Source organism: Dipodomys spectabilis, unplaced genomic scaffold, assembly GCF_019054845.1.
Source record: "Dipodomys spectabilis isolate Male_0828 unplaced genomic scaffold, ASM1905484v1 ptg000118l, whole genome shotgun sequence".
Classification (NCBI taxonomy): Eukaryota; Metazoa; Chordata; class Mammalia; order Rodentia; family Heteromyidae; genus Dipodomys; species Dipodomys spectabilis.
The window spans coordinates 7,257,150-7,278,272 of record NW_024870795.1 but is presented as its reverse complement, the minus strand read 5'-3'; the positions used below and the strand labels follow the sequence as shown (position 1 = coordinate 7,278,272).

At 46.1% G+C, this 21,123-nt stretch overlaps 1 protein-coding gene across 3 annotated transcripts; it reads right to left on the bottom strand.

Annotated features, from left to right (window-relative positions):
• Positions 1 to 629: 629 nt before the first annotated feature.
• Positions 630 to 20,048, bottom strand: LOC122115297 (tRNA selenocysteine 1 associated protein 1). Of its 3 annotated transcripts, XM_042688708.1 has the most exons (9): positions 19,917 to 20,048; positions 19,382 to 19,479; positions 13,941 to 14,040; positions 13,276 to 13,328; positions 11,686 to 11,817; positions 8,899 to 9,018; positions 3,809 to 3,971; positions 2,359 to 2,392; positions 630 to 884 (listed from the first exon to the last, which is right to left on the bottom strand). In XM_042688708.1, exons 1-9 carry the CDS (start codon positions 19,941 to 19,943, stop codon positions 748 to 750), a joined length of 864 nt encoding a protein of 287 aa, XP_042544642.1. In that variant the 5' UTR covers positions 19,944 to 20,048; the 3' UTR covers positions 630 to 747. The 3 variants fall into 3 exon arrangements, with proteins under 3 accessions (XP_042544642.1, XP_042544643.1, XP_042544644.1); XM_042688709.1 differs by lacking the exon at positions 8,899 to 9,018 and having other exon boundaries at positions 19,917 to 20,045; XM_042688710.1 differs by lacking the exon at positions 11,686 to 11,817 and having other exon boundaries at positions 19,917 to 20,045.
• Between the last annotated feature and the right edge of the window lie 1,075 nt (positions 20,049 to 21,123).

The window sequence follows — 21,123 nt, the reverse complement described above, 5'->3', positions numbered from 1 at the left end:
ATAAAGCTTTTGGCCTTTCTGAGGCTGCATCTTGTGGCTTGAGCATTGTCCCTGAGCTTTGTTTTTGCTTATGGCTCATTCATGTTCTACCATTAGAGCCATAGCTCTAATGCCATTTTTGCTGGTCATAGGGTATGTCTCTGGATCTTAGCCTCCCTAGTTGCTAGGATTACAAACCCCTGGTACCCACCCCACAGGGAATTTCATCATGTAGCAGAGGTAAGGGTAGAGAAAGATAATGGACTTGGGTATACAAAAGTATAAAGGGTGGCTTGAGCAACCACCTCCCTTATTCTCTTAAGCCACCAGATCTGTAAGACATTGCATTTCAGTAGCTGGTAACACATCTGTCTCTCACTAGGCCTTGTATACAGACAGCTTTGGTTTTAGGTCATGCCACTCTACTTCTGGTCCCTGATTCTCTAACAATCTTTTGGGGGTAGAGGGAGTCTCCAGAGTAACATGCTGATATCTAGTCCTTTGTTCCCCTAGGCTCTAGCTCTGCTTGCAGAGCTGTCTGTCTCTAGTCCTCTTGGTACAGATTAGTCTCCTTTGCATTTGTGTCAGTTGGTCCTATGATTGTATTCCACAAACAGCCTTACCAGATGAAGGCAGTAGGGTTGCAGAAATGCTCATCTCAGGAAATAGTTTATTTAAATCTTACAAATCATTTCTAAAAGTAAAAGCGGACAGTTTAAAAATGTGTCCAATTGCTAATAGTCCATCCTCCTTTGTCCTCTGTCCCAGCTACAACAGAGCAGGGATCTCTGAGGACACAGTGTCCAAGGGCTGCCAGTGACAGTCCATAAGTGCATCATACAGCTCCTCGCTCTGCTCCATGAATTCTTTGTTGGCCTCTGTCACGTCCAGTTGTGGCATGGGATCTGGGAAGACAGGTCAAGGGATATTAGAGGAACCATTGTGTATTGTACAAGGGTAAGGATAAAAAGGGCTGTCCAGCAGCAAAGCTAATGCTACCTGCAGGCCATCTGAGTTATACCACAAGACCCTGTCTCTGAAACAAACTGTAGGTGCCTCATGTCTATGCCTAGCTATTCAGAAGGCTGAGATGAGAGAAGTAAAGTCTATGAGACTCATTTCCAATTAACTACCAAAGAGCTGGAAGTAGAGCCATGACTCAAGTGGTAGAGCAATGAGTGAAAAGCCTAGACGAGACTGCCTAAGCACTGAGTTCAAGCCCAAGTGGCAGTGAAGCCTCCATTCAATCTCCAGGACTAAAATCACAAGAAATCCAAGCCAAACAAACACAACAAATTAAGATAAAAAAAAATAAAGTAAGCCAGGCATTGGTGGCTCACACCTGTAATCCTAGCTACTCAGGAGGCTGAGACCTGAGGATTGTGTTCAAAGCCAGCCCTGGCAGGAAAGTCTGAGACTCTTATGCAATAAACCACCAGAAAACCAGAAGTGGTGCTGTGGCCCAAGTGGTAAAGCCCTGAGCTGGAGAGCCGAGGGATAGTGCCCAGGCCCCATGACCGACAAAGTAAATTCTATGAACTTCAGCAAGGCATCAATCATTGTCGAAAATCCACCTCCCTAAGCCTTCTTTGCATTCCAGGGGTGATCTTGCTAATTACTTCAGCTCTCAGAAACCTGTAAGTTCCTCCAGAGCAGAATTTATCTTGCATTTATTTCTTTTTAATTGTGAAAATACCATACAGAAGTGTTACAATTACCTGGGCAAGATAATGAGTACATTTCTTTTTTTTTTTTTTTGTCAATTTTTTTTTTTTTTGGGGGGGGGGGGGGGAGGTCTGGTTGTGGGGCCTGAACTCTGGACCTGGGCGCTGTCCCTCAGTTCTTCAGCTTAAGGGTAGCGCTCTACCACCTGAGCCACAGCGCCACTTCTGGCTTTTTTCTATTTGCTTATGTGGTGCTGAGGAATCGAACCCAGGGCCTCAGGCATGCAAGGCAAGCCCTCTACCACTAAGCCACCTTCCCAGCCCACTGAGTACATTTCTTTTTTTTGGGGGGTCCGGTCGTGGGACCTGAACTCTGGGCCTGGGCGCTGTCCCTCAGCTCTTCAGCTCAAGGCTAGCGCTCTACCACTTGAGCCACAGCGCCACTTCCGGCTTTTTTCTTTTTGCTTATGTGGTGCTGAGGGCCTCATGCATGCAAGGCAAGCACTCTACCACTGAGCCACCTTCCCAGCCCTTGAGTACATTTCTTATCAAGCATTGTTGCTTCCTCCTCTGTTTCCCCTTCTCATCCCTTCCCATCTCCTCCTCACCCCCCCCCCTTACATTTTATTTCTTAGCATCTAGTTGAAGGTGCTGTGCTGGCCACGGGTGTCACGTTCTAACAGTTGATAGGAATAAAATCAGTGAACCAACTTACCTTCCAATGCATCATCTCCAACTTCTTCATATGTCTGTCAAGAGACCAGAGAGGTGAGTGAGGAGTCTGTTCCTTATTTTCCTCAAACAAGGTCTATGTAGCTCTGGTTAGCTTCAATTCCCAATCTTCTACCTTTGCCTCCAAATTGCTGGGCTTACAGATGTGAGCCACCAAGTCCAGCTTCAATGGTGGGTGTGTGTGCACATGCATGCATGCATACTGGTAGTCAGGGCTTGAATTCAGGGCCTGGGCACTGTCCTGGAACTCGTTTTTTTGCTTTTTTCCTTTTTTTTTTTTTTTTTTTTGGTCTATGGTGGAGCTTAAACTCAGCCTGGGTGCTATCCTGAACTTTTTCACTTGAGAGGCTAGAGATCTACCTCTTTAAGCCACAGTGCCATTTCTGGTTTTCTGGTGGTTAATTGGAGGTCAGAGTCTCACAGAGCTGGGTGCTAATGGCTCATACCTGTAATCATACCTACTCAGGAGACAGAAATCAGAGTTCAGTGCCAGCCTAGGCAGGAAAGTTTGAAACTCATCTCCCAATTAGCCACCAGAAAACTGGAAATGGCACTGTGGCTCAAAGTGGTAGAGCACTAGCCCTGAGTTCAAGCCCCACTACTGCCCCAAAAAACCCACAAAACAGTCTCTCTGATTTTCCTGCCTGGGCTAGCTTTAAACTATGATCCTCGGATCTCAGTCTCCTGAGTAGCTAGGATTACAGGCATGAGCCACTGGCACTCAGCTTCCCTAAGCTTTACTATTCAAGCCTAGTGCTCTAACACTCAAACCACAGCTCTACTTGCTTTTTTTGGGGGGGGTCTGTTGTAGGGCTTGAATTCTGGGCTTGGGTGCTGTCTGTGCGCTCTTCAACTCAAGGCGAGCGCTCTACCCCTTGAGCCCACAGCACCACTTCTGGTTTTTTAGTGGTTTATTGGAGATAAGAGTTTCATGGAGTTTCCTGCCTGGGCTGGCTCTGAACCATGATCCTCAGATCTCAGCCTCCTGAGTAGCTAGGATTACAGGTGTGAGCCACCAGTGCCAGGCAATAAGTGTCTTATAGACTTTCCTGCCTGGGCTGGCTTTGAACCATGATCCTCAGATCTCAGTCATAGCTAGGATTATAGCTGTCAGGCACTATTTCCTGGCTACAATGGCTTAGTGCTCTACCACTTTGAGCCACAGCTCCACTTTCAGTTTTCTGACTGTTAATTAGATATAGGAATCTCATGGACTCTCCTGCCTTGCTGGCTTCAAACCATGATCCTCATATCTTAGCCTCTAGAGTAGCTAGGTGCAAGCCATCGGTGCCTGGCACAATGGCTTATTTCTAACAAGAACTGGGTCACTTTAGTTTTCTTGTTTTTCTGAAACCTAAGTCCCTCCATTCTGGAAAAGGACCATGCTCCACAGGGCATTACCTAGAAGGCCAGAGGTGCCAAAGTGCAATTACCTGCATGGTGCTCTGGGTATAGCCGTACTGGGGGTAGCTGTAGCTGTAACTGCCTGTGTTCTGGTCATAGCCCCACTGGGCATAGTAGTTCTGGTACTGCTGGTAATACTGGTTGTAGCTGTAACTGTACATCTGACTATACTCCACTGGCTTTACACGGCTCCTTAAACGATGAAACAAAAATAGGCAAACATAAACAGACATGCCTATAACATTTTCTTTTTTTTTTTTCTTGTCGGTCGTGGGGCTTGAACTCTGGGCCTGGGTGCTGTCCCTCAGCTCTTCAGCTCAAGGCGAGTGCTCTACCACTTGAGCTACAGCGCCACTTCCGGTTTTCTGGTGGTTTATTAAAGATAGGAGTCTCACGGTCTTTCCTGCCCAGGCTGGCTTTGAACCGTGATCCTCAGATCTCAGCCTCCTGAGTAGCTAGGATTACAGGCGTGAGCCACCAGCACCCGGCAACTATAACATTTTCTATGCAATCAACTACTGTCCTAAGTGCTTTATGAAGAGTAATGCACTTAACCCTCAGAACAGCCTTATGCAGTTAGTATTCCAATTTTATAAACAAGGAAGCTGGGTATAGAGAGGTTAAGCATCGGCCCTTGGTTAGAGGTGCACAGCTAATAATACGACACTCACACCCAGGCAGTCTTTCTCCAGTACCCATGCTTTTACAATAAAAGCTTTTTGTTGTTTTTGAGACAAAGTCTTGCTACGTGGCCCAGGCTGGCTTTGAACTTGCAATTCTCCTGCCTCTGTTTCCTTTTTGCTACAATTACAAACATACCCGGCTTAAGCTTTGAATAGGTTTCGCTATCTTATCAAACCTTCTCTCTCTCTCTCTCAAAATCTTGGGACACTGTTTTTTCTGATAGTTGCAAAATCCCAGAAAAACATACTTAGAGAAAAATCTGGATTTACAATGATCCAAGCATTTCAAACTACGACATATCTGATTGCTTTCCCCCCAAACAGCAGGACAGATATTCTGGCAGAATTATCATTATCACTGTAATGATGCTCTTTTGTTTTTGGTACTAAGGATGGAACCCAGGGCCTTGCCACATGCTCAACACCACTGAGCTACATCCCAACCATGGCTACCATTTACTTGAGGATTTGTGTCCTTCATTAGCTGGGATTTGTAGCACTGACAGTCACCTGTTTTCACTCTGCACACCCCAACAACAAAGGTATTACTGATTAATTCCTACTATTACAGATGAGAAAACTGAGTCTAAAGTTACTTGCCCAATGTAATGCTTAAGACTGGAGCCAGATTTAATGCCAAGATTTATGCACCTAATACCACACTATTATATACAACATCTGCCTGACAAGCTCACATGTCACCAGTATTCTATATCCTGCATTCACTTGTCAAGGCCAGGCCCAAGCTGGAGGAAAGCATTCTCAATACAGTGGCTACAACCACTCCCAACCAAAGACAATGCCAAACTCACAAAGGATCCACAGCTTTCCAGGATGGAAAAACCATGTGTGAAGCTTATGAGAGGGATCATAAGAATGGACTCAAATTCAGCACAGGGCAACGGGCTTCCAGTCACTGTACTCCAAGCAGCCTGACAGTGTCTTCTAAGTGTCAGGAGAGGTTGACACTTGCTTCTGGATGGCTTACAAAGTCCCAAGAGTCCCATCAAGTACACTTGGTCCTAACAAGTGTGACACAGAATCTCTACAGCAAGCTAGACAGGAAACCAAGCTATAAACAGGAGCAGACTATCATTAAAATGACTTTAGGAATTGAAATCCTATGTACAAGTAAAGATAATCCATCTCTAAATCAATCAACTTCCATTCCGGAAATTGCAAACACTCCATGCCAGAAAGAGCTCTAAATTTCTTGAAATTCAATGCCTGCAGGCCTCAGGCAGAGTTGTAAGGTGGATTCAATGTTTGTCTGTGGACAGTCTGAAGTGCTCACCTCCACTGGAGGGTCAGTCAAGGCTGCAGGCAGTCTCCTCTCCTCCTGCCCAGCACTAGCTTGGGTACTCCCAACATTCACCTCTATGACCCGCCCCTTTTATGATTCCAAGGGGATGGACTACTCCCATGTTCAGTAACTGAAGTACAGACTCCCTGGCCTAGGTCTGTTTTTTCTCCTTCAGACATCTGCGCCCACTTTTGTGATTTCTCTATATAGCGGGTGCAGTCATTCCCCAGGGTACCTGCTCACCCTCACTCTGGGCTGGAGACACTTCCCTAGAAGCAGCACCGTTACTGACAAAAATTGTTTTGTTTTGTTTTTTGCTGGTCTTGCAGCCTGAACTCTAGGCCAGGGCGCTGTCCCTCAGCTCTTCAGCTAAAGGGTAGCGCTCTATCACTTGAGCCACAGAGCCACTTCTGGCTTTTTTTGCCTATGTAGTACTGAGGAATTGAACCCAGGGCCTCATGCATGCAAGGCACTCTACCACTGAGCCACCTTCCCAGCCCACAAAATGTTTAATGAGGAATAGATACAACAAGGTAGCACCTCCTCACCAAATAAGTCCAAGTACAGCTGTAATCTCAAGGAAGGGCCTTCACAAGCTGCTGACTGAACGGTTTCACACCCGTAACAGCCAAAATGGTCAGCATGAGAGGAACTGCTAAACAGAACAAGCTTATAAACAAACTTAAAAAAGTTCAGCCGGAGCTGGGTGCTGGTGGCTCACATCTGTAATCCTCGCTACTCAGGAGGCTGAGATCTAAGGATCACAGTGCAAAGCCAGCCCAGGCAGGGAAGTTCATGAGACTGTTTCTTTTTTATTGGTCATGGGGCTTGAACTCTGGGCCTGGGGACTGTCCCTCAACTTCTCAGCTCAAAGTAAGTGCTCTACCACTTGAGCCACAGCGCCACTTCCAGTTTTCTGAGTGGTTTATGGGAGCTAAGAGTTTCACAGACTTTCCTGCCTGGGCTGGTTTTGAACCTTGATCCTCAGATCTCAGCTTCCTGACTAGCTAGGATTACAGGCATGAGCCACCAGCATTCAGCTCCGAGAGACTCATCTCCAATAAACCACTAGAAAACAGAAAGTGGCATCATGGCTCATGAGGTAGAGAGCTAGCCTTGAACTGAAGAGCTCAGGGGCAGCGTTCAGGCCCTACAACAGACCAAAAAGAAAAGAAAAACAATCTTAGGCTGGGTGCCAGTGGCTCATGTTTGTAATCCTACCTACTCAGGAGGCTGAGATCTGAGGATCATGGTTCAAAGCCAGACTCATCTCCAATTAACCACCAGAAAACCAGAAGTGGTACTGTGGCTCAAGGGTACAACACTAGCTTTGAGCTGAATAGCTCAGGGACAGAATTCAGACCCAGAGTTCAAGCCTCACACCTACCAAAAAAAATTTGGCTTGGGTGTAGCCAGTGGTAGTAGTGTGCTTAGTGTTCCCAAGGCCCTAGCACCCTCACTGATAATGACTGTGCAATTGTATGAAAGTATGTACTGTATGAAAGTACGTACACGTCTGCCTTCACTGAGAAAAGAAAAAATATTACTGCTCTTTTGTTTTGTTTTTTAAACAGAGTCTCTATCAAGCCCAGGATGCATACTTGAACTTAAGATTCTCCTCCCTCCACCTTCCAAGTGTCTGCATCATGGACATGTGCTGACCATGCTTGGCTCTATAGTGAACACTGCTGGTTTTATTTTGTGCTGGTACTGGGGCTTGTACTCGAGGCCTGGGCACTGTCCCTAAGTGTTTTCACTTAAGGCTAGTGCTTTACCACTTGAACTATAATTCCAATTCTGTTGATCATGTTGGTGCTCTACCACTTGAGTCTTACCTCTTAATTCCAGCTTTTTGTTGGTTAACTGAAAAAAAAAAAAAAAAAAAAAGAGTCTCTCATGTTTTTCTGCCCAGGCTGGCTTCAAATCTCACTTGTCAGATCTCAGCCTCCTGAATAGTTAGGATCACACGTGTGAGCCACCAATGCCCCGCATGAGCATCATTATTATCTGTGTATGTTTGTGCAAGTCCTGGGGCTTGAACTCTGGGTCTGGGCTCTGACCGAGACCACCTTTTTGCTCAAGGCTAGTGCTCTACCACTTGAGCCACAGCTCAACTTCTGGCTTTTGATAGTTTAGTAGAAATAAGAGTCTCACACAAACTTTTCTCCCAAAGCTGGCTTTGAACCGCAACACTCAAATTTCAGTGTCCTGAGTAGCTAGGATTACAGGTGTGAGCCACTGGCACCTGGCTTGTGAGCATTATTTTTGTAATTAAAAAAAAATGTGCATAGACCCTAGGTTCAACTCCTTGCACTTTAAAAGGAAAGAAAAAGAAAGGGAAAAAGATAAAGAAAGAGGAAAGAAAGAAGGGACATGAATGAATTTTAAAAAAGATCTAGCTGGTGCGAGGTTTGATGCCAACCAGACCCAGGCAAAAATCCTATTTGATAAATAAAGCAAAAAGAACTAGGGCCTAAATAAATAGAGAACTCCTAACAAGAACAAAGTCCTGAGTTCAATCTCTAATACCATCTGAATAAAATAAAACCCAACATATATGTAAATTGACTTGTGCAGTTACTATGAAAAAAATGTGTATGGAGATTAGAAGGGAACTAAGAAATTATAGTTACTTTGTTTTGAGACAGGCTTTTGATGTAGCCTAGGCTGGTTTCAAACTGATTCTTCTCCCTCAGTCTCCCAACTCCTGGGATTAGAGGTGTGTACCACTACACCTGGCCATAGTTGTTCCATTTTATTTTTTTCGGGTCACAGGACTTGAACTCTGGGCCTGGGCACTGTCCCTCAGCTCTTCAGCTCAAAGCTAGCACTCTACCACTTGACCAAAGTGCCACTTCCAGCCTTTTCTGTTTATGTGGTGCTGAGGAATCGAACTCAGGGCCTCATGCATGCGAGGCAAGCATACTACCACTGAGCCACCTTCCCAGCCCCTCATTTTATTTTTGTATCAATACTAGGGTTTGAACTTAGGGTTTAGGGGCTATCCCTTAAGCTTTTTGGTGCTCTTACTACTTGAACCACAACTCCACTTCCAGTTTTTCAATGATTAATTCAACATAAGAGTCTCTTGGGTTTGTCTGCCCTGGTAAGTCCAGGACTCTGCAGGACTCACGCTTTTGGGATGGCCACACTCAGCCGCACAGGTTTAGACCCCAGTCCTACTGCTCCCTGGCACTCCGTCAGGGCTCGCTTCTGTTCCAATTCATCTGTGAATTTCACAAAACCATAACCCCTGCAGGAAAAAAACCCCAACATGCTATTTAGATCACAAGTGTGATAAAGTCTAAGAATGGAGGCACGGAAAAAAAGGGAAGGGCAAGAAGGCGGGCAGGAATGTGCAAAGGAAAAGGGTTGAGAAGGGAAAGTCCATCTAACAATAAAAAAGGATGAGTCCCATTGGGAAGGCATTCACACAGGGAAATATGGGATGCATGCACTGGACCATACTGAAATAGTAAGAATTTCTTTTATTTTCTCACCCCCTTCCCCTCCCCACTCCCACCCCCTCTGAGAGCTTGTCCCGACTTCCAAGGTTGTCAGAGGGTGACTTTGGGGGGAAGCCTGGAGAACTTTTCTGTAGCCCCCCTGCAGAGAATTTCTGCTTTGAAGCCCTGGCCTCTGGAGCATAGGAAATTCCTTGTGGACCCCAGTCTGGCCCAACCCATGGGACAGATCCAGATTTTTATTTTATTTTTGGTCAGTCGTGGGGCTTGAATTCTAGACCTGGGCACTGTCACTGAGTTCACTTGAGCCATGGGGCCACTTTTGGTTTGCTGGTGGTTTATTGGAGGTAAGAGTCTCATGGACTTTCCTGCCCAGGCTGGCTTTGGACCTCAGTCCTCAGATCTCAGCCTCCTGAGTTGCTAAAACTATAGACATGAGACACTGGCAGGCGGTGGAAGTCCCACTTTCAGTTTTCCATTTTTCATGTCTTCACTTAAGGAGCTCCTTCTCTCCCTATCCTCTGGAGAGTAACAAATCATGATCACTATTGTGATGTAGCGGTAATAACAACAGGTGAAGTTTTAAGTATTTTCAAACCCCCTTATTTGCCCTGCAGGCACCAGGCATGGGATGCAGAAGTCATGAACAGACCTGATTCTTGCTTTCTTGAGGTCATATTATAGCTGGAAAATAAATTAACAAAGCCAACTTACTTGCCAAGCACTGTGCTGAATTTTTTTTTTTTTTTTTTACGGTTTTCTCATTATACTCCAACAAGTATATGAAGGTAGAGGTTTGATAGGTTTGGAGAGGTTTGATAACATGTCCAAAGTCATATGTAGTAAAAGCAGTATTAAAATCCACATCTGGGGGCTGGGAAGTTGGCTCAGTGGTAGAGCGCTTGCCTTGCATGCCTGAGGCCCTGGGTTCGATTCTCAGCACCACATAAGCAAAAAGAAAAAAAAACCGGAAGTGGCGCTGTGGCTCAAGTGGTAGAGCGCTAGCCTTGAGCTGAAGAGCTGAGGGACAGCGCCCAGGCCCAGAGTTCAGGCCCCATGACCGGACCCAAAAAAAAAAAAAAAAAAATCCACATCTGCCAGACTCCTAGAATCTGAGCTTATAACTACTATGGTGGTCAAGAATGAGTCTTTCTTGGGCTAGGGGAATAACCTATACTTGCCTAGCATGTATAAGGCTTCTAGGTTCAATTTTTTCTTGTTTGTTCAGTTGTGGGGCTTGAACTCAGGCCTAAACCCTATCCCCACGCTCTTTTGCTCAAAGCTAGTGTTGTACCATTTTGAGCTACAACATCACTTCTGATTTTTTTGGTAGTTAATTGGAGATAAGTCTCACAGGGACATTTCAGCCCAGCTGGCTTTGAGCCTCAATTCTCAGATCTCAGCCTCATAAGTAGCTAGGATTATAGGCATGAGCCATTGGAGACCAGCCTCTAGGTTCAATTTCTAGCACAGTAAAAGGAAGGAAAGGAAAGGATACAAAACCGTAAAACAAAAACTGAGAATGAGACTAAGATTTTTTTTTTTCCTCCCTTTTTTTGAGATAGGCTGGCCTTGAACTCACAATCCTCTTGTCTCAGCTTCTCAACTGCTAAGATTAAAGATGTACACCATCCTACCCAGTTTGAGATGAAACACTAACTGCACTGAAAGGTTCAGTTAACAATAATAAGGGTGGGCTGGGAACGTGGCTTAGTGGCAGAGTGCTTGCCTAGCATGCATGAAGCCCTGGGTTCAATTACTCAGTACCACTTACACAGAGAAAACAAGAAGTGGTGCTGTAGCTCAAGTGGTAGAGTGCTAACCTTGAGCAAAAACAGCTTAGGGACAGTGCCCAGGCCCTGAGTTCAAGCCCCAGGACTGGCAAAAAACAAAACAAAAAAATAATAATAAGTATAAAAGTTTAACAATAAAGTATAAAATAAATAAAGTATAAAAATAAATGCAAACACTAAATAATTTTCTATGTGAGTAATTCCCCCTCCCCCCCATCCTGAGGCTTGAACTCAGGGTCTGAGCTCTGTCCCTGAGCTTCTTTTGCTCAAGGCTAGCGCTCTACCACTTGAGCCACAGCGCCACTTCTGCCTTTTTCGGTTATGTGGTACAAAGGAATAGAACCTGGAATTCATGCATGCTAGGCAAGCACTCTACCACTAAGCCACATTCCCAGCCCCTATGTGAGTAATTTATATCCTTTAATCCTTACATCAATCCTAAGAAAAATACTTTTTGGCCCCTTCTACAGATGAGGAAAAGAGTCAGGAAAGTTCAGCATCTGTGTAGTCCCTCCTCTAGTAATGGAGCTGGGATTCAAATGAGGTAGGTATGCTCCAGGGCCTGTGATGAGCCACCGTGCTCCCATCTCTCTGGAATGCTTCCCTCCAGGAAAGAACAAAGATGTCTAACACAGTGGACATCAGTAACACATGAGGCCTTACTTAGACACGCCAGTCTGGTCCAAAACCACCTTGCCTCCCCGACAGGAGGGGTAGACTTTGACGAAGAATTCATACAGCATTCCATCATCCACATCTGGGGTCAGGTCCCCCACAAAAAGGGAGTACTCGGGGCTGAGAGGAGAGAACAACAGTCAGGGACAAATGTCAGGCTCTGCTCTGAAGGACTCTGGCCACAGTGCAGATAAAAATCTCCAGGGCCATCCTAGGAAACACTCCATTTGATCAGTCCATTTAACCTGTTTTTCCTCCCCTCTAAGTTTAACTTGCATCATTATGGTTCTAGAAGAAGGACAAAGCCTGTCTGGCTTCATATATTACATGAATACATGGAGATGGATCAGAGGAACAGCCCTGAAAGGCTGAAAAGACTAAACTTGGCCAGGTGCTAGTGGCTCATGCCTATATTCCTGGCTACTAAGAAGGTGGGAAGTGGAGCTGTGGCTCAAGTGGTAGATTGAAAAAAGTAGAGTGAAAAAAATCAAAGAGACAGCACCCAGACCCTGAGATAATGCTTTAGTACCAGCACACATACAGCCCACAAAATGTTGTTTCGAAAGGCTCAGGGTGGGGCTGGGAAGGTGGCTCAGTGGTAGAGTGCTTGCCTTGCATGCATGAGGCCCTGGGTTCGATTCCCCAGCACTACATAAGCAAAAAGAAAAAAAAAGCTAGAAGTGGCACTGTGGCTCAAGTGGTAGAGCACTAGCCTTGAGCTGAAGAGCTGAGGGACAGTGCCCAGGCCCAGAGTTCAGGCCCCACGACCGGACCCAAAACATCATTATCCTCTGGGACCTCCAGAGTAGCTGAGATTCGGCTGGGAATTTGGCTTGGTGGTAGAGTGCTTGCCTAGCATGCATGAAGCCCTCAGCTTCATTCCTCAGTACTACATAAACAGAAAAAGCTGGCAGTGGCGCTGTGGCTCAAGTGGTAGAGTGCTAGCCTTGAGCAAAAGCAGTTCAGGGACAGTGCCCAGGCCCTGAGTTCAAGCCTCATGAATGACAAAAGAGAGAGAGAGAGAGAAAGAAATTGTTATTTTGAATACATTGGGCACCAGTGGCTCACACCTGTAATCCTAGCTACTCAGGAGCTGAGATCTCAGAATCAAGGTTTAAAAATAGCTCAGCTAACAAATCCAAGAAACTTTGATCTCCAATTAACCAGCTAAAAGCCAGAACTGGCACTGGAGACATGACTAAAGTGGCAGAGTGCCAGCTTTAAAGCAAAAAAGCTGAGGAAGAGCACTGCCAACCCTCACACACACAAATTTCAAATAGCAACCTGAAATGGCAATCACTTTTTGTTGGTATAATAGGCGTATTCTTCCTATTAAATAAAACCTAATGCTGTGGAAGCTAACAGGGTGGAGGGCTAGGGGAAGAAGCAAGTATTGAAAAGATATGGCCTTGACACAACACACACCTAAGAAAGGCCTACTAATGGGGAAGTGGAATATGTCTTTCTCAGGAGAGGCAAGCAAAGGCAAACTCTGCTCCTCTTTCTAAGTCTGGCAAAGTGATGCATCTTGCCTCTAACTAGACATGCTGTGGGGCTATACTTTGAGGCTGTACTTACCTGTTATCTGGTTGTTTCCCATAAGTGGCATAGTTCAGTTTAAACCGTTTTGCCTGGAAATTTAAAAACAGACAGACTAAAACAGAGAAAGGTGTTTCAAGAGTCAAACAATGTTTGAAAAAAACTGAAATAAATTACCTTGGCCAAAACATCTCCCCCTCTCTAAGCCTCAGCCTTTCCTCCTGTATAAAATGAGGGGGTTGCACGGATGACCATTAAGGGCACTGCCAGCTCCGTGGTTCTATGAGCCCAGGTGTGCCAGCTGGTGAGCTGTAAGCTAAGTAACTGTAGGAAGAGCAGAATGTAACTCTCTTGAGAAGTGTTCTTGCTGCTGCCAGCCTGTTCTAGCTTCTCAATCAGGCAAAAGACCTATAGTTTCAAGTCTTCTGTCACAGGAGGCAGTGATGAGGAGTGGGAAGGGCATGGGTTTCCAAGGCAACCAATCTTCTGAATCTTGGCACTGTCACTTACTACCTGTGTTGCCTTGAGCAAGTTATTTCACTTCCCTGAGCTTCCTTACCTGGTCTGTCAAAGATAGCAATGCCTACTGTACCGGCTGTTAGAGGATTCAATAAAATGAAGTAAGTATCCAGTAGGGAGTCAGTGAATGGTGAGACTCAATGACAATAAAAATGGCAACATCATCATTATCTAAATGTCCTTACAGGTGTGGCTCCTGGAAGGGGTTTCCCATTAATTTTATGCAAACACTTCTCAGCTGTGGCCAAATCTGCGAATTCTACAAAACAGTAGCCAGCTGGGATCCTGGAATGTAAACACAGAAAGAGAATGGTTAAAGATACTCAGGTAAGCTGGGCTCCAGTGGTTCATACCTGTAATCCTAGCAACTCAGGAAGATGAGATCTGAGGATCATGGTTCATAGCCAGACTGGGCCGGAGAGTCTGTTCTTATCTCCTGTTAACCACAAAAGGCTAGAAATAAGAGTTGTAGCTCAAGTGGTAGAGCACTAAGCTTGAACACAACAAGGTCAGAAACAGTGCTCAGGTCTTGAGTTCAAGTCCCAGGACCAGGAGAAAAAAAAAAAAAGGTAGTCAGGTAAGTCTTGGTCTGAAGGGAGAACTACATTCCTATCAGAACTGGTTTTGCTCTCGACCACACTTCACTTAAGAAAAAACTTACAGCCTGTAAAAAAACTTATGCCTAGCCGGGCGCTGGTGGCTCACGCCTGTAATCCTAGCTACTCAGGAGGCTGAGATCTGAGGATCGCGGTTCAAAGGCAGCCAGGGCAGGAGAAACCGTGAGACTCCTATCTCCAATAAACCACCAGAAAACCGGAAGTGGCACTGTAGCTCAAGTGGTAGAGTGCTCGCCTTGAGCTGAAGAGCTGAGGGACAGCGCCCAGGCCCAGAGTTCAAGCCCCACGACCGACAAAAAAAAAAACAACTTATGCCTGTAATCCTAGCTACTCAGGAGGATGAGATCTGAGGATTGTGGTTCAAAGCAGGCCCAGGCAGCAAAGTCCTTGAGCCTCTTCTCTCTAATTAACCACCAGAAATCCAGAGTGGCACTGTGGCTCAAGTGGTAGAGCGCTCACCTTGAGCTGAAGAGCTAAGGGACAGTGCCCAGGCCCAGAGTTCAAGCCCCATGACCAACCAAAAAAACAAAACAAAACAAAAGCCAGAAATGGCACTGTGGCTCAAGTGGTAGAGTGCTATCCTTGAGCAAAAGAAGCTCAGAGACAGTGCCCAAGTCCCGAGTTCAAGCCCCAAGACTGGCAAAAATAAAAAACAACAAACAGAAAAAAACTTCTGCAAGGATGGGAAAGACTGACTTGCCTGGGACTTTCATAACATCTAACTGCAGCCTAATGAAGCATGGAGAAGCCAGCTTGACAGACATACCAAACCACTGAGGCAAAGCCAATAACTTGAGGACACTTCAACACATCAAGCTTCTCTGCCTATCAATCCAGACAGCCTGCTGGTTGCAATAATATCACTTGGATTAATTGATCTTTATGTCACTTTATGTCACTGTGCGGATCCCTATCTGGTAACTTTTTGTTTTGTTTTTTTTGTCGGTCATTGGGCTTGAACTCCAGGCCTGGGCGCTGTCCCTCAGCTCTTCAGCTCAAGGCAAGTACTCCTACCACTTGAGCCACACAGCACCATTTCCAGTTTTCTGGTGGTAAATTGGAGATAAAAGTGTCTCGGGACTTTCCTGCCCAGGCTGGCTTTGACCGAGATCCCCAGATCTCCTGAGTAGGTAGGATTTCAGGTATGAGTCACCAGCACCAGCATTCCATATTATTTTAATGTGACTACATTATATATTATACCTTTAAAATACAATTTTTGGGATAAAATTAAAGCTCATGCTTTAGATATATTGGGACCAGCACAATGCTACTAGCTATCTTAAAATTAAGTAAAGATATCCATATATTTAGATACTTCTGACCAAATGACCTCAAGTATAACACAGGGTTTACATACTTTTATACTAAGCACTTAGTTTGGTGATATTACATAACTATAGGTATCCTCATCTTAATTTAAATTTTATTCTGTTTCTTTTGCATAGTCTTCTGAATCAGATTAAAAGCTGCAACAAATATAAAAAAAATACCATGCAACCCAAGGTAACTATGGCCATTACAATGGATCACTGTTCTCCCTAAGCAAGGCTGAAGGCACACTTGACTGAGTACAAAGGCATATGTCAAGAATGCTTACATGACATGAGTCACTTAGGCAAGGTGTAGAAACACATACAACAAAACGGTGACTCTGGTTCTTGTCCTTGACCCGTATCCAAGAAAACAGGTAGATTACTCTTATCCTTGATCCGAATCCAAGGAAATAGATAGATTACTCAAGAATATTAGATTATTCTTCTACTAGAATTATATATACCTTGCGATTAATAGAGAAATTCACTACGCTTCACTAGTTATATAAAAGTCTATTGCCTTTCCCACTACGTTATGCTGGATATTAAAAACTGCCTGGGGCCGAGTGCCGGTGGCTCACGCCTGTAATCCTAGCTGCTCAGGAGGCTGAGATCTGAGGATCACATTTCAAAGCCAGCCAGGCAGGAAAGTCCGTGAGACTTTTTTTTTTTTTTTTGGTCGGTCATGGGGCTTGAACTCTGGGCCTGAGCGCTGTCCCTCAGCTCTTCAGCTCAAGGCAAGCGCTCTACCACTTGAGCTACAGCGCCACTTCCAGTTTTCTGGTGGTTTATTGGAGATAAGAGTCTCACGGTCTCTCCTGCCCTGGCTGGCTTTGAACCGCGATCCTCAGATCTCAGCCTCCTGAGTAGCTAGGATTACAGGCGTGAGCCACTAGCTCCCGGCAGCGTGAGACTCTTATCACCAATAAACCACCAGAAAACCGGAAGTGGTGCTGTGGCTCAAGTGGTAGAGCACTCATCTGGAGCTGAAGAGCTGAGGGACAGCGCCAGGCCCAGAGTTCAAGCCCCATGACTGACCAAAAAAAATAAATAAATAAAAATAAAAATTTTCAGAATAAAGATGGCAAAGTCACTTTGGGGAAACAGGGAGAGGGATGAGACCTGAGAACCCAGGACTTCACCAGGTCGGAAAGAAGGATTAGAGGAGAAACAAGTCATTGTACCTCAGAAGCCACACATAATGAGGCTGATGGAGGGTGATTAAGATTTTGGAGCAAATTCCAAGAGAGCTTGGGGCGTGGGGCAGGGGTGGGGGCGGGGAGAAAAAGAGAGACCTGAACTCAGAGCATCTACCTTGTTAACAAGTGCTGTTCCACTTCAGCTCTTTTGTTTTCAGTATGGTTGTTGAGCTAGGATCTCACTCATTTTGCCCAGGCTGCAATTAGAGATCTTCCTTCCTGTCTCTGCCTTCTGAGTAGCTGGGATCATAGGCAAGCCCCAATATACCTAGCCAAGCATAATGCTTTTGAAATTCAATCATAGTTGCCATGTCAGGAGTTTGTTCCTTCTTATTGCTGAGTAGTATTGTACCATATGAAAGTACCAACAGTTGTTTCTCTACTCACCTATTCATGGCTATCTGCACTGTTTGCAATTTTTAGCTATTGTCAAACAGCTCCTATGAATATTCTTTCCCAAGTTCTTTGTGTTTACAAATATATATAGCTAGGTGCCAGTGGTTCACGCATATAATCCTAGCTATTCAGGAGGCTGACATCTGATGATCTTGGTTCAAAGCCAGCCTGGACAGGAAAGTCCGTAAAACTCTTATCTCCAACGAACCACTAGAAAACTAGAAGTGGCACTGTGACTTAAAGTGGTAGAGCACTAGCCTTGCGTGAAAAATCTCAGAAATAGCACCCAGGCCCTGAGTTCAAGCTTCACCACCACCAACAAGAAAAACGTAGATCTATGTTATCCTTTCACTTACTTAGGGAAAATAAGTAGGCCTAGACTCGACCAGTCTCAGAGAAGACATATATTTACATTTATAACAGCTTTTGAAGACAGTAATAGAGAGGGTGAGACAAATCAAAGTACTTTGTATCCATATGCACATGTAAGAATGTAACCCTCGGCCAGGCGCTGGTAGCTCACACCTGTAATCCTAGCTACTCAGGAGGCTGAGATCTGAGGATCAAGGTTCAAAGCCAGATGGGGTAGGAAAGTCCATGAGATTCTTATCTCCAATTAACCACCCAGAAAACCAGAAGTGGTACTGTGGCTCAAGTGACAGAGCACTAGCCTTGAGCTCAAGAACTCAGGAACAGTGCCCATGTCCAGAGTTCAAGCCCCACGACCAACACACACACACACACACACACACACACACACACACACACACACACACACAAATACAAATGTAATCCCCTTATACAACTAATTAAAAAAAGAAGCTAAAGAAAAAATAAAACTTTTAAGATACTTGCTTCCAATGGTTGAGTTATTTACTCTCCCACTAGCAATAATTAAGAGATATGATTGTCCAACATCTGACTGCACGTTTTAAAGAAAATTTAAGCTGGCTAAACATATACGATCAATCACTAGCCTTCTTCAAAACCTCCTGAGTATGCAGGGATTAAAGGAGAGCAGCACACCTGACCTTTATCTCTTTTTAAACTACTTAGTGGTTGGTTTGTGTTTTTTTGGTCAGTCAGGTGCTGGAAATCTGGGCCTGGGTTCTCTCCCTCAGCAATCCAGCTCAAGGCGGAGCCACTGGTGCCTGGCAACTAGTTTTGGCAAGCCACATTCAGTACAGTAACTAACAAAGAGTTAAGTGTTCAGTAAACACCCTTAAATTTATTTTTAAAAAATCCCTATTTCTAACCAGAATCCTAAGGAAAACACATGTGTGTGCATGCGTGCACACATGCATGCGCATGCGCACACAAAACAAGGACCTTGCCAGGCGCTGATGGTTCATGCCTGTAATCCTAACTACTCAGGTGGCTGAGATATGAGGATCGCCATTCAGAGCCAGCCTGGGCAGGCAAATCTGTGAAACTCTAATCTCCAATTACCACCAGAAAACTGGAAGTGGCGCTGTGGCTCAAGTAGGTAGAGTGCTGCCCTTGAGCTGAAGAATTGAGGGACAGCGCCCAGGTCCTGAGTTCAAGCCTCAAGACTGACATTTAAAAACAACAGCAACAAAAAAACCTCCAAGTGAAACAAGTAGCTTTCTGAAGAGTGTTTAGCAGAACTAAACATTTTGTCTTGTTCAATTGTTGCCTGACTGTCTCATTCTCCTACTCAGATGCACAAACCCTAAGGGCAAGGATGATGGCGGATCTCAGCCAATCCTAGAAATCTAGACCTGTAGCACATAGTAGGGTGTTGTTTATTAAACAGCATAACAGATCTGAAAACAGGTTGAAACAGATAAAAATAGACTTGCATTTAACAGCCGTATAACTTTAAGACGATTTTTAAGCTTCTCTTACAGCTTTTTTCCTCTTATGCTTTTTGATGGTTAATTGAAGATGAGTCTCACAGACTTTCCAGCCTGGATTGGCTTCGAAACGCAATCCTCACATCCCAGCCTCCTGACTCTGGAGTAGCTAGGATTGCAGGCGTGAGACCCAGGCGCTAGGTTCACGCGACTTTTACCACGTCTTGAATGACACCTGGGACACTATGAAGCAGAACTGAGAGGTAAAACGGGAGATGTACCCAGTGAGGCGGTTTCGGATAATCTTCACGCTCATCACGGTCTCCCCCATTGTGGCAAAGGCTCTGGAGATGAAGTTCTCATCCATGTAGGGTTCCAGCTGAGGAACAAGCAGAGCGCAGGCTCTGGCGGGAGTCCAGAGCCCGGGGCCGCTCCGCCCCCCTGGCCCAGACCCCCTCTCCCGTCCCCCTAGGCCCCGCCTCTTCTCCCTCCCACTCCGCGCGGGGGGACGGCGCGCGGCGCGGGGCCTGGGCGGGCGGGGCCGCGGGCCCCGCCCAGACGTCCGAGCCCCACCCCCGTCGCCCCAAACTCGCCTCCCTGCGCCCCTCCAGTCCTAGAACCATTCAACGCCCCTTGATCCCCTCAGGAAAATCTCGCGTCCCGGTCCAGTCCCTGCTCTCCGTGGCCCGGACGCGCTTCGCCGTCACCAGAACTGCCTCCCCGCTCACTGCCTGCCCGCGGGGCTCGAGTCCGCGCCCTCAGACGCCGGGACCCTTCCGCCGCCTCCTGAGAGTGCGGCCGGCAGCTCTCACTCACGTCTCCCATCCACAGGCTGGCCGCCATCCCGCAGCCAGGCGGGGACCTCGCGGGTTCCGCGGCGCGCCCAGGCGCCAGTCCGCGCGGCCCAGATCGCCCCGGAGCTCGCGCCGCGACGTCTTCTGCGCACGCTCGGAAGTCCAGAAGCCGAGCCCGTCCGGCAGTCCGCTCCAGACTTTCCGGAAGATCTGGCGCCGGCTTCCGGCTCGCGGTGGGCGGGGTCGGGGTGGCGTCGCGCGCGAGCGTGGCGGTGGTGGTGCCGCGTTCGGCTGTTTCCCACTTTATTTAACAAACAGAACTTGGCGTGAGTATTCAGGTACATTCAGATACTATAGAAAAACCAACATGCACTCAGCACAAGAGATGGGTAACTAGGGCTGGGAAGGTGGCTCAGTGGTAGAGCGCTTACCTCGCATGCATGAGGCCCTGGGTTCGATTCCTCAGCACCACATAAGCAAAAAGAAAAAAAGCCAGAAGTGGCGCTGTGGCTCAAGTGGTAGAGCGCTAGCCTTGAGCTGAAGAGCTGAGGGACAGCGCCCAAGCCCGACCGACTAAAAAAAAAAAAAAAAAAAAGATGCTAGTAAAGCACTGGGCCCAATCAGTGCCTGATGGTTGGAGGCTGTAACAGCTATTCTGTACATTAGTCACACATGCTGTGCTGTTATTACGTTTAACATTTACTTTACATGTGGAAGTTTGTTACTTTTTTGCCAGTCTTGGAGCTTGAACTCAGAGCTGGCCCAGGCATTGTCCTTGAGCTCTTTGATCAAGGCTAGTGTTTTACCACTTGAGCTACAGTACCACTTCTGGATTTTTCTGAGTAGTTAATTGGAGATGTCTCATAGATTTTTCTGCCCTGCCTGGCTTCAAACCACGATCCTCAGAAATATCAGCCTCCTGACTAGCTAGGTGTGAGCCATCAGTGCCCAGCTTTGTGGAAAGCTTTTGTGTGTACTAGTCTGGGACTTGAACTCAAGAACTGGGCACTGTTTCTGGGCTTTTTTGCTCAAGGCTAGCACTCTACCACTTGAAGAATCACAACTCCACTTCCAGGGTTGTTTTTTTTTTGGTCGGTTGTGGGGCCTAACCTCTGGGCCTGGATTCTGTCCCTTAGCTCTTCAGCTCAAGGCTAATAATGCTCTACCACTTGAGCCACAGCACCACTTCCAGCTTTTTCTGCTTATGTGGTACTGAGGAATCAAAACCA